The sequence below is a fragment of the Carassius gibelio genome, chromosome A5 (genome assembly GCF_023724105.1).
Source record: "Carassius gibelio isolate Cgi1373 ecotype wild population from Czech Republic chromosome A5, carGib1.2-hapl.c, whole genome shotgun sequence".
Lineage (NCBI taxonomy): Eukaryota > Metazoa > Chordata > Actinopteri > Cypriniformes > Cyprinidae > Carassius > Carassius gibelio.
Window position 1 is genome coordinate 23,432,008 of NC_068375.1, and position 13,507 is coordinate 23,445,514.

At 37.2% G+C, this 13,507-nt stretch overlaps 2 protein-coding genes across 8 annotated transcripts in view; both read right to left on the bottom strand.

Moving 5' to 3' along the window:
* Nucleotides 1–250: 250 nt before the first annotated feature.
* srsf7a (serine and arginine rich splicing factor 7a) lies at nucleotides 251–3,758 on the bottom strand. 6 transcript variants are annotated; one of them, XM_052592630.1, is made up of 9 exons: nucleotides 3,655–3,757; nucleotides 3,460–3,548; nucleotides 2,167–2,391; nucleotides 1,649–1,828; nucleotides 1,500–1,568; nucleotides 1,362–1,400; nucleotides 1,048–1,167; nucleotides 846–944; nucleotides 251–764 (listed from the first exon to the last, which is right to left on the bottom strand). In XM_052592630.1, exons 3-9 carry the CDS (start codon nucleotides 2,382–2,384, stop codon nucleotides 713–715), a joined length of 777 nt encoding a protein of 258 aa, XP_052448590.1. In that variant the 5' UTR covers nucleotides 2,385–2,391; nucleotides 3,460–3,548; nucleotides 3,655–3,757; the 3' UTR covers nucleotides 251–712. The 6 variants fall into 6 exon arrangements, with proteins under 6 accessions (XP_052448590.1, XP_052448593.1, XP_052448592.1 ...); XM_052592633.1 differs by having other exon boundaries at nucleotides 3,634–3,705; XM_052592632.1 differs by having other exon boundaries at nucleotides 3,628–3,704.
* An 839-nt stretch (nucleotides 3,759–4,597) lies between these two features.
* Nucleotides 4,598–13,507, bottom strand: part of LOC128004872 (sodium/calcium exchanger 2-like) — a 31,939-nt gene continuing 23,029 nt past the window's right edge. Inside the window, exons 9-14 of one of the 2 annotated variants that reach the window (XM_052592637.1) lie at nucleotides 12,763–12,866; nucleotides 9,295–9,407; nucleotides 6,577–6,615; nucleotides 6,081–6,180; nucleotides 5,693–5,962; nucleotides 4,598–5,615 (exon numbers count right to left, since the gene is read on the bottom strand). In XM_052592637.1, coding sequence (XP_052448597.1) covers nucleotides 5,239–5,615; nucleotides 5,693–5,962; nucleotides 6,081–6,180; nucleotides 6,577–6,615; nucleotides 9,295–9,407; nucleotides 12,763–12,866 — 1,003 coding nt within the window. In that variant the 3' untranslated portion in view covers nucleotides 4,598–5,238. Of the gene's footprint in view, nucleotides 5,616–5,692; nucleotides 5,963–6,080; nucleotides 6,181–6,549; nucleotides 6,616–9,294; nucleotides 9,408–12,762; nucleotides 12,867–13,507 lie in introns of both variants that reach the window. The other variant, XM_052592636.1, reaches the window with a different exon arrangement.

Here is a 13,507-nt window from a genome sequence, read left to right on the forward strand (position 1 = left end):
GTGTCACCACTGCAGAAACTTAACACCAAGCAAAGTAAAAATACCAAACAACGGAAGACATGTTAACATTAACTATATATAATTACAAATCCATACAAACTGCTGGTATAATATACTGGAAGTATATTCAATTCACCTGGTTGAACATTTCAAAAATGTTTCCATTTAGACTAGAAATACCCGATATTAATAAAATTAATCAAATGAATAAAAAATCAAAACTCAGATTAAACATTTTGCACTGAAACAGTTGGGTTTGTAAAGCTTTATTAAAAAGACCATTGCCATTTTCAAAGCAAAAAAAAAAAAAAAAAAAAAAAAAAAAAACACTCTACAAACAAATAAATCACAGCATACTCTTCAGCTCATATAATACACTGACTAAATCACAACAGCTCATTCACCACCTTACCCACAAATCACTGACCACAGGAAACTGGCTCAAGACAGAAATTAAAACAATGGAGCTCTTAAAATGTTTTTTTTTTTTTACAAGTCTGAATTGGAAGGGGATAGGTAAAAAGGAGAAAAAAATAAAATTAGCTGCTTGAGATGGATGTTTTTACAAAGAGCCTTAATTAAAATGTGGGGAGATAGAAGACAAAATAGCCATGTAGCTACAGAAGAACCAGTACTGAAATCATGGGGAGATAAAATGTATTTTAGCCCTGAGGCAAAGGTGGGGAATGGGGGTGAAGCATCAGTATTCAGATCAGTCAGCATCCGGTGTTGGACTTCTCCTTGGGCTGGCAGACCTGGAATGACTGAAACAAAGTGTCAGCGTCTGCTCATTTTCTACAAGAATGACACAACTGAAATGTGCTATTGTGTAAATATTAATTTACCCGTCTTTTTTGTGACTGACCGAACGAGACCGAGAGCGAGATCTGGACACACTACGTTCCCTCTGTCTAGAACCAGATCGTGAACGGGAGCGAGAGCGACTACAAATACAAAAACAAACAATTCAGAAGGCAAGTACAACACCAGTACATCTCATTTCACACATGTAAAACTGAAATAAATTAGCATGAGTAAACTGAGTACCTGACTCTACGGACAGGTGTTCTGGATCTGGACCTTCGGACAGGGCTTTTCGACCTGCGTACAGGTGAACGTGAGCGCCGCACAGGGGTTCTGGATCTAGAGCGGCCCGGAGAACCTGACCTTCAACACAAAGGTGAAGTTTAAGAAGAAAAAAAAAAATACAGCCCAGAAATCAAAGACAAAATTTAGAAAGCCAAAGGGTCCTACAGAAAGACTGCTTCTACAAAAGTGCTCTGGCACATCAAAGCAGCAAGTAGAAATATTGGAATTAAGAGTTGGTAGAAACAGGACTGTGGATAAATAACACAGCATACCTGCTTTTGCGTTTTGAGTATGAAGGTGAACGGTACCTTCTGAGAAAGAGATAAAAAATAAAAGAAAATAAATGAAATCAGTTTGGCAGATCTAGACTGTAAATCTTTCCAAACAGCGGGAACAGTGCGAGGACTTGCCTTTCATTGCTACGGCTACGAGAACGGTAGCGCCGGCCACGAGATCTGGACCGAGAGCGGGATGTTGACCTAAAAAGAAACAAAACAAAAGATTATAAAGTAATACAACAGGGTCAGTTAGAAACACAAAAAAAGTTGATTAAAAGTACCTGCTGCGTCGACTACGCCTCTTGCTGAAACGATAACAGTCGTAGGCATAATGACCAGACTCCCCACACTGATAACAGCGGTCATTGGGGTCAAACTGTCTGCGGCTGGGACGGCCATAACGGGACTTTCTGGACATACCATTAGACATCTCAACTCTCACGCGGGCTCCACAAAGCACCCTAGGATTTTATAGATCAGAAGGTTATTGGTTTCTCTATGCCAAACAAAGGTGCACTCATACGAGTCCCCTCTTGTATTTTTCAGGGCCACACACTTTACATAGATTCAGGTTAACTTCAGATAAACTACAAATAACAAATTAACTCAAACAAATTACAATTATTCTGCTTGCAGGATAATACCACATAAGTTGGGGCCTTTGTGAGCGGAAAAAGAACAGTGATAAACCGCCGACACTCACCCCTGCGGGTCTTAGCTCCCTGAAGAGGTCAGGGGGTTAAATGTGCTGCAGTAGCATCATGGCAAATGTAGGCAGGTAGAACTCAAGTAGACTCACTTTCCATCCATCCCCTTTACGGCATCCTCTGCATCTCTGGCATCCTCATACTCTACGAAGGCGAAACCTGGAGGGTTCCGGGCAACCCACACACTCCGCAATGGTCCGTAGTAACTGAAGGCTCGTTCCAGCTCACCTTTGGCTGCACCATTGCCAAGGTCACCGACATAGACCTTACAGTCCGTGGCACGAGAGGAACTTCGAGAGGAGTAAGACATCTTGAACCTGTAGTATGGACAAAGGTAAAGAAAGTATATAAAAAATTTTTTTTATTATTGTGCATTTATGATGCACAATAACCGATTCCACAAATACTCAAATTACAAATCAGATTTTAAACAGGGATTTAAGGACCACTGGGGGTCTCAGGAGGTCAGTGGAGATACCAGAAAATACATTTCTAATTACAAAATATCTTACAACCTGTCTAAGGGACAATCCACCAAAAGATGTATTTTTTTTTTTGTATGCGTGTGTGTGTAATACAATGAAAGTCAATGGTGACCAAAATTTAATAGCAAGATTCTTCAAACTTGTATAGTTCTGCAAAATAACATGAGGCTGAGTAAATGACAGCTTTTATTTTTGGCTGAACATTAGGCATTATATAATGCAATTAAGTTGCACTCTATATAGGATTACTGTCCCTGGCTCGGTTAAGGTTAATCATAACGTTACCGGTCGTAAAATAGAGTTTCTCATCCTATAAATATAATAATGTCGTGTTGATAAATCAGCGCGAATGGAAGTACAAAAACGCGTGGGATAAAAACATCGCTACCCTTATCACGTGGATATTTCCAAATCGGTCAAAACTGAAGATATGAGATATGTTAGAACATTACTATAAAGAGTTAACACATGATTTATCTCGAGCATTATGTTTTAGTTTCGCTTTCCTCTGTAACACCAGTCTCCTCAACTGTCGAGCAACGGCCATGATGGACTGTTCAATCGTGTTTATCAACACAGCCCAAGTTAACAAGACTCAAACAATCAAATCCACACCGGACACCGCGACTAGGGCTGAGAAGCACGAAACGCCTGAGAATGTAGCAAGCGGTTTGCCTGTAAACAAGATTAACGCCATTAATAAGTACGCCAGAAACGCAGGCCGCTCTTTGTTTGGCACGTTTTTGAATCAAACGACACATCTACCGAAACACACCGATCCATCAACTGACACAACCAGTAAACTCCCGAGCTCTCGTACAAGGTTTATAAACACATGCGACGAGAAACGACTTTCGATAATACACAATAAACAACACCGTCTGCTGCACGCGGACTTACGGAGTAACTCGACGTCCTCGGTTCCGTGTGAGGGCGCGTGGACGTCTTCTTCTTCCGGTTGATTAAAGGCGCTTCAAACAAACCTTGGCCTGCAGGATAAACAGCTAATAAATACAAGCAGACAGATATCTGATAATCGCTACTACCTCTAACCGATTAAAAACGTACGCATACAAATCAGAATAGCGCTCTCACTTCTTCTCTTATCTCATACTCCTCACGCTCTTGGCCCGGAAGCATCACCCGTCACCAGCTGAGCGTGCGCGGCCTCGTCGACTTCTCTTTCAAGAAGGGGCGGTGTCTTTAATGCTTGAACATGATAGGCTCTCACTGATGTAACTCAAACTAAAGGCGCGTTTTCTACTGTCTAATGTTTTTTTTTTTTTTGTGGCGGGTATTTTCATTCATTCCAGTAGTTCGTATATTTTGAATCAGCTGAGCTCAGCTAACTTACCAGATTCATTCATTGATTTAAGACAATTTCTGCAGGATGCAACATTAAGCCGTTGAATCTCTCACTTAACCGATTTATTAAAAACAGGAATCGTGTAAAAGCGTCTCACTCACAAATAACAAAAAGGTCATCTATATATATATATATATATATATATATATATATATATATATATATATATATATATATATATATATATATATATAACATTTTTTTTTTTTTTGTGAGCCGCTTGAGTTTTGATCACTGATCTATAATATAGAACATAGTCATATGTAGGCCTATATAGTCATATATAGATCAGTGGTTTTGATATAATTCCCACATTATTATGTGTAGTTAGTATTAATTTTACAATATTCATAATTCTTGCATCCTCCAATGGAAAAGTAACTAAAGCATTTACAACACCTCGAAAATTGTTCAAAGTGTACATTGTTGCTGTTTACTGTTTATAAAAAGTAGAAAGTCTATAACAAAAGGGATACGTTACTGAATGGAATTATAAATGAAAGAGAACGATTCAACAAATGGCTCTTGAGAATGTTGTGCTGGGATATTTACTATATTACAGCAAAATAATGGTAACTGTAATTAAATTTTTTTTTTTCTAAAAGCAACATGTTCCAATCAGAATACCAAGAGCACAATATGAACATATATCTCAATTTATTAATGGTTTTACTTAAATTTAACTTCTGAAATTATACATTTGAGTAAATCGATGAGGTGACAGACTACAACATAGACTCATTATCTGGGTGAATATGTGAATGTGAATTATCATGATAATGATAATTATCACATACTTAATTTATTTGATCAGCTTTACCAGGTAGGTCCCATACTGACATGATCCTTAAGTGAAACTACCAATAGAAGATCACTTTCACTTGTCAAAGAGTTTTTGGTCATTTCTATGAAGTGACATAAGTGCATTTTCTCTCAGAGAGAGAGGGATAGCATCTCTTCACAGAAACATCAGTTACTGGTCATGAGACAGCATATAAAATGACATCAGATTTCTGTCAAAAAAAGTGCTACATCTTGCAGTTTGTTTAAAGTCCTCCATGACGCTGAGGGTCTGGTGGTGTCAAAAGTTCATAATACCTCTAATGTGCTTTGAAGCCAAACAACAGCTTTATAGCAGTGCAGTCATTTCAGGTACATTTGTTTATACAGAATGTGATATCTACTTTATGTACATATTACCATGGAATATACAATACACTGTGCATTTTCTCTCATTTAATTTGAATGCCATTAGTGTTAGTGTTTGTTTATCTGTGTTTGAGTCTGATTGTTTTGTCTTTCTCTGTCTGTCCTCAGAAGCCGGTGATGTGACAGTAGGCCTCTAGGCTGGAGAATGTGATGTAGAGAAACCACAAACTGAGGAACAACAGTGAAGTCAGAACCTTTATCCTTTTGGGCCCGCCCAGCTCTCCGCCCACCGATGGCCGCCGTCGTAGCATGAGCACACCGATGTTGATGAAGGCGAAGATGGTGAAGAGTGTGACAGAGAATGCAAGTGAGCCAGGCTCTACGTGAAACACCTGACCTTTGACCTCCCAGTAAATGGCTGAAATGGACCAGGCCAGACCAATCCCCAGGAAAACATTAACAGAGTTGCTACCAGTTACATTTCCAACCGAAGCATCTGCATACTGATCCTGTGTAGCAGCGACCTTACTTGCAAATGTATCTGAAAAGAGGAAGCGGAGAGGAAAGTTGGTCGCTTTTGTCATATAATCAGACACTCAAGCTATGATACAGATTTACCTGGTATGGAGGTTCCTAAGGCAACAAACACTACAGCAGTGACTGTGTCACGGAGGCCCACCGTGCAGCCGAAATGAGATGCCAAATCTCCAATGACGGCGGTTAGCAGCCCAATGGCCAGAATGGACACAACAAAGCAAACCCAACCATTCCAGTATTCTGTGGGTGGAATGAATGCAAACAGAATCTTCCAGAACACTGTAACTGCGTGCATGAAATAATCACAGCACGATGGTTGCTGTGGCTCCCCTCCTTCCTCATCACCTTCTCCTGAAAGGAATGAGAGAAGGAAAGAAATCATCACCTGAAACAATACGCACACAAACACAGCATAAATCATTTTACATATATAGAAACATGCATAAACACTGAAATGATTTGATTCTACCTGCACTCACTGTTACCGCCTCAATGAACTGTTCTCTCCAGGAGTGTGTGCCAATTACGTCAGCAAGATTGGTATCCTTCAATAGGCGGTCTACTGTATTCTAAACACATATGTACACCACAGTGGAGCTCAGTGATTGAGAAATATGTCCATTAAACACCACTCAATCAAACTGATCAATCACTCTGTAGAAGTTGGCACACAAAAAAAAATCCTGTTTGTAATATTGACAGTATTCTTGAATAATTTGCACAGTGCATTAACATTTTGTTTAATTGAAAAATCATAGGTTAATGTAGGTTGTGTGTGAAGCTTTAGTTTTAAAGCTTTCAAATTATTTAACAAATGAAAACAGAAAGTTGAGATTTGTGATAAGGAAATGAGATTTAAGTTCAATCTGCATGCATTTGGGTTTGATTCAGTCAGAGATTATTTAAAGGCTGAGGTTTAGGGCAATCCTAACACACACTTCACACTGAGGCAAGTGGTCTACTACCGCATCTAAGATTCCATTAGGGGCCATTCCCTGTCGAACCTATGAAAGGGAAGGAATCACAGCTTATACAGTTTCTGCCTGCATGAGACAGACTAAATTGTGAACTCAGATAATGTGTATGTTACAAATAGACATGTGCCGGTATTCAGTAAAGCGATATATCACCTTAATAAATATTGTGGGCACTCCTAAATACCATGAATAATTATATATTACAAATGATTAATCATTTGGAATGCATTTTAAGAATACTTCCCACCACCATCCTTGTTTTTTGTTTTTTTTACATTTTAATCTGGACTACAACATGCCCAAGATATTGTTTGAAAGTGTTTTGATTCTTTATTGTTTGTTCACACTTTACATTAGGGCTTCATTAGTTAACATTAGTTAATTCATTAGTTAACATAAACTGCAATGAAAAATTCTTCTGAACATTCATTTATCTTAGGTATACCGATATAATTAATTCGTTGTTAAAATCAAACGTTGCAAATGTGTTATTAAATGAGCTGACATGAACTAAAACTTGAATTTTTATAACAAAGATTAATAACTTCTATAGCAAATGTAGCTATTGCTCATTGTGAATGTCAATGCGTTAAAGGGGGGGTGAAATGCTATTTCATGCATACTGAGTTTTTTACACTGTTAAAGAGTTGGATTCCCATGCTAAACATGGACAAAGTTTCAAAAATTAATTTGTACGTTTGAAGGAGTATTTTTGGAACAAACTTCTGGTTTGTCACAAGTTTCGCGCAGTTTTTTTCGAGTATGGGTCTGTGACGTTAGATGGAGCAGAATTTCCTTATATGGGTCCTAAGGCACTTCTGCCGGAAGAGCGCGCGCTCCCGTATAGCAGAGCACTGAGAGCACAACAGACTTCACTGATCAGAGCGAGAGCGTCGCGAAATGTCACAGAAGTGTGTTTTTGGTTGCCAGGGCAAGACAACCCTGCACAGATTACCAAAAAAAAAACAGCATTAAGGGACCAGTGGATGGAATTATTTTTACAGAGCATCAACGGAGTTGTGCAAGTGTTTTTGTTTGTTCCCTGCATTTCGAAGATGCTTGTTTTACAAACAAGGCCCAGTTTGACGCCGGGATTGCACATCGTTTATTTCTTAAGGATAATGCAGTCCCAACGAAAAAGGGTCACGATCGTGTGTTGGAACCGCATGCGGTGAGTAAAACTGCTTCAAATATCTCTGTGTTGTTAACTTAGCTATTGGCGCGTAAGCACATCAAGTTGTCATCAAACTGCACTTTCCACATGTACAGCTTAAAAAAAAAAAAAAAAAAAAAAAGACGACATAAAGTGGAACTTAGTCATTTTCCAAAACCGCTAAGCAAATATATACAGTTTTAGTACATACCACATAGAGACATCGTTTGCTGATGCTGCTCTTGTTAAATTTCAGCCTCTGGATCTGTGTCACAGTTTCCAGACGCTCTCAACGCAAAAGCCTACTCGCGCTCGTGATTCTTTAGCTCCGCCCACACGTCACGCCTCCAGCCGGTCGTGTTTTTCTGGGAAAAATCTGTACAGACTATCTTTCTCTTATGAATATAATAAAACTACAGACTTTTTGGAGTTATAAAGGATGCAGTACTACTCTTTAGGTACTCAAGATTAACAGGATATTGAGTGAAATCGAGCATTTCACCCCCCCCCCCTTTAATTAATGTTAACTAATGAGGTCTTATTGTAAAGTGGTACCTATTGGTCTTTATAGTTCTTTTGCACTTTAACCTGTATAAAACTATTAACTTTATATATTTTTCTGTATTGCTTTATTGTATTTAAATGTTGTTATTTTTGTTCTAAGAAAAAAGTTATTAAACCTGTTATACTGTATTATGACCACTTATTTGAAACTAAATTTCAATACTGTGATAATACCATATATTGTGATAAAAACACGTGCAATTAACCGCAACATGAAAATTGATTACCGGCATATCCCTAGTTGCAAAAGCCCTAAGAGGCCATGGATTATTATTATTTATCTTTCTTTCTTCCTTTTTTTTCATTTGATCCTGACATAACAAAAGTTGTTTTCTCATTATCAAAACTTTTTGACTTATGGATATTTCAACAAAACGTTTGCTTCACTTAAAGAAGAAATAAAGTCAATACAAAAACTGAATAAATATAGTCTAATCAACCAGTGCAATTTTTTTCTTTTCAGAGACAGTATGCTAAACATTTTTATTTGTGTTATTAATTATTTTTAACATAATTAAGAGCTGTCTAACAACAGAGCATTCAACATCACGGTGTGCCTTCAGATATAAAGTACGTAGAAGATAACTATTCTAGCTCCTTTTATTCAACCCACTTTATTTTCCTTAAACATTTGAAATAAAAATTATATTTCATCATTTGTTTATATTCATCAGTCCTGTAGGATAGGCTGACCATCTGACCATCACATGTAGGACAGCTTCTGATTTGATGACATCATTACTGCTTTATTTACTTAGAAACAAGTAACTTGATGTTTGTGTATTTTGTTATTTAATTTTGTTAGTCTACAGTTATTGCTGCTTGTGGATAATGGGTCAGACATCACAAGAGAACAACTTTTATTGTGTTGAGATTACAAGACAATTAAGCTGTGATATGAGAAAACAACAAAGAAAAATAATAATAATCCATATCGTCCTAAGGCCATAGTTTGTTCCTGAGTGTATACATGTGACCTGTGTGTGTACCTTGAAAGCCATGCTCTCCTCTATAATAACCTCTAACTTGCTGTGTTCTCCCAGTATGGGCTTTCCTTTCTCTGCTATATGTCTGGCCTCCTCCACTTCCGGACCAGGGGTGGCTGGGGAAAACAAGAGGTAGAGAAAAGGGTAAATATTTATAGACAAAATTGCATAAATACTGCAAAATAAATGTACAGACTTAGTAGAATCATCTTACCCTGATTCAAAAGCAGATCTATATGCAGCATACAAGAAAAAATGTATCAATGAAAGAAGCAGTCAACTGAATAATAAATAAACTGGATCTACAGTATAGAAACCACACTAATATGCTGGTTTGGTGCTTAAGAATAATTATTACTTAGTAATGTTGAAATGGTTTCAACATAGTTACATACTAACTATACATGTTAAAACGAAGTAATACTGTCTGTGTGCACTCTATAACAAGGCATGATGTGTGATTGTTTTACAACACTGAAACTTCCACCACCACTCTGATATGAATAATATATAAAACAAATAATAAAACTAAATTTGCAGAAAGCATATACTTTGTGGTCAAAATGAGAATAAAATGTAAAATAATAAGCCTGATTGAGGATAGTAAAGATCCATTTCCAAAATAAACATACATTTATAAATTAATACATTTATAAACATAATTTGCAAGTACTTTATACTTAGTTTGTGAAAATGATACATAGTCATAAATGTGATTTTTTTTTTAAATATCACTTTATTTATTATATTAACTCATATTTAATGTTTTATTTTTAATTTGTTTTTGTAAATAAGTTACACTACACACACACACACGTTTGTTTTTGTGAAAATTGGGGACATCCCATAGGCGTAATGGTTTTTATTCTGTACAAACTGTATATTCTATGGCCCTTTACCAACCCTACACCTAACCCTCACAGGAAACTTTGTGCATTTTTACTTTCTCAAAAAAACCTCATTCTATATGATTTATAAGCGTATATATATATACATGTATATATATATATACATATATATATATATATATATATATATATATATATATATATATATATGTATATATATATATATATGTATATATATATATATACATATACATATATATATATATATATATATATATATATATATGTATATATATATATATATATATATATATATGTATATATATATATATATATATATATATATATATATATATTGGATCTGTTTACTATTTACAATAGTTACTACATGTTATTTACTTTACATAGTGTGATTTTTGGTGAATTGTAGGCCTATTAATATGCATTGCGTCATTGCGTCACATAGACGATGACTGTAACGTTTGTTTTCGTCTGCGCTCACAAACTGTATTTTAATGCAGCCAAATTTTCAATAGAACTGTTTTATCTTCACATTTATCTGTTTATCTGTTTACAGACAACGGGACGAATATGAAATGCGAACGAATTGAAACGTGGCCCATTATAAAATCCTGATACATAATCACAACGTCGTCTAATAAAATAAAATACACATAAGATAAAGGCAATGCTTGTGCTGTGATTTCGGCTATATTTGCATGTCCAATAGAGTAAGAAGCGTCATATTATCTCTTTTAAATTAAAGTGCTGCTCCTCTATGCCGCTCGCAGAGAGAGGTGTGCGCGCGCTGCACTCCCATCTACCGGTGAGTCTCAGAAACTAAGGTTTGTCCAAGAAATTGCTACATTTGCCGCTGGCGCTTTTTTGATTGAAAAAAAGAAAAGAAAAAAAGAGTCGCTAAAGGGCTATGAAAAGCTGGCAACACTGCAAAGAGTCATGTGTTTTTTCCTCATTTGTAAATCGATTTGGATGAAAGCGTCTGAGAAATTAGGGTAGGCTACTACATGTAAATGATTGAATGTTTTCAGACGTACGGAGTTTCCAACGTCATAGATCACTTTTGGCAAAATAAATCAAGCTATGATACAGTGCTTTGAGGTGAAATGTGTTGTTGTTGTTGTTGTTGTTTTTATATACAAGCTTCGCAGCTTCACTAAAACTGAAACTTTAACTGAAAGCACAAAGTGTCCGACCTGACAGCAGTCTCTTTACTCCTCCCCCGCCTGCAACTGGAAGATCTCGCCAGCCGGTGGCAGGCTAGTGTAGTTAATCATTTACCGGATCATCAAGAACTTCAGGGAGAGAGAGGTTCGACTGCTGTGAAGAACTCTTCAGGACGTCCCAGAGTGTCCAGCAAGCGCCAGGACCGTCTCCTCCTGAGGAGTCAGCTAGAGAAGCATGTCTCCAGCAGTGCAGATCTTGCTCAGGGATGGGAGCAGGTTGCTTTGAGAGCATCTGTACCCACAGTGAGACCAAGACTTTTGGACAACGACCTCGTGTCAAGAAGGGCAGCAAAGAAGCCACTTCTCTCCAAGAAAAATGTCAAGGACAGACTGAAATTCTCCAGGAAGTACAAGGATTGGACAGCAGAAGTTATTTTCACTGATGAAGCTCCCTTCTGACTGTTTGGGACATCTACCAATGCTACCATGAGTCCTGTGTTGAGCCAACAGTGAAGCATCCAGAGACCATCCATGTGTGGGGTTGCTTTTCAGCCAAGAGAGGGGGCTCTCTCCTGATTCTGCCCAAAAACGTCCTGTAAGAGCGACTTCTTCCAACGATTCATGAGCAATTTGGTAATAATCTGTGCATTTTCCACCATGATGGAGCTCCATGTCACAAAGCAAGAGCGATAAAGAAGCGGCTCAAAGATCATTACATTGAAATTTTGTATCCTTGGCCAGGCAACTCCCGGATCTTAATCCCATTAAGAACCTGTGGTCAGTTCTCAAAAGATGAGTAGACAAGCAGAAGCCCAAAACTTATGATCAACTCCAAGAACTAATAAAGCAAGAATGGATCGCCATCAGTCAGGATTTGGCCCCGAAGCTATGCCAGAGCGACTTGCTGAGGTTATGAAGAAGAACTATGGTCAAGACTGTAAATATTGACTCTTTATATATTTTTGCCAATAAAATCTTTTAAAACTTATATGCTTATTATTGTTTTTCAGTATATCATAGAAGCAAGTAAAAGTAATCTACAAATACTGAAGCAGCAAACTTTGCAAAACGCAAGATATGTCACTGCCAAAACTTTTGGCCACGACTGTAAGTGAGCTGGTTCTATTTACTGAGTGAAGCATATCTAGTTTGTCTCCCTGTTGCACTGTTGTTATTGATCTGAAACTGAGCACCGTTCATAGAAATGTTTGTGTGTGTGTGTGTGTGTGTGTGTGTGTGTGTGTGAGAGAGAGAGAGAGAGAGAGGTGAGCAGGAGGCTACAGGAATCTCAGTAGCCTTAACAAATGAAAATATACTCAAGCATTTATAGAAATCTTCAACACGGAGAAAAATGTAAATACTCTAACATCTGTATTGATTAAAAAGAATAGTAACACACACACACACACACACACACACACACACACACACAGACAGACCTGAGATGCCTCTCTTGAGCCATTTGGGTTCTTCAAGGACAATGTAGAAATGTTCTTGCTTCTCATATTCCTGCATGTTTATGATGCGCACCTGTAGTGCCTTCCTGCAGACACACACAAACAAAGAGCAAAGGACAAATAATCATTTCCTTTTGGTTTTACCTCTAAAATATTAAAGGAGACCTCAGCATTTAAATCACATCAGAGTTAGGCCTACATAAATACTTTAACACAGTGCATAAATAATTAACCCACACACAGATGAACTGAGACGAGTGTTCAGTTGTGTACATGCTTTCGTTTCCACAAACTACTTCTGCTTTGAGCATTTAAGATTTATTTAATTTGTTTTAACAATAAAGATATATTTATTCAGTTTCCATAATGCATGTGTGTGTGGCCTTTGACTGTGAATGTGCGTGGTGTGTGGCCTTTTTTGTCATGTGCTCTCTGAAGCTTCACTGTACACTTAACAGCACTGATTTCACCTCATCAGATTTCACAATCACATACTGAATTAATAAACAGAACCTAAATGAACTGAAGAACTAGAACAGAATTTGTATGAGAATATAGAGACAGGTGAAATTACCTATCAATGTAAAATTACTTAATGTAACCTTTCAGCCCAGAATAAGTCAGAATTAATTTTAACTAAAAAACAAAAACAATCTTTGCTACTCAGAAGCCATTATTAGCTTATTGAAACTGACAGTAACTTTGAAGCCTGAATAGAATCCATCAG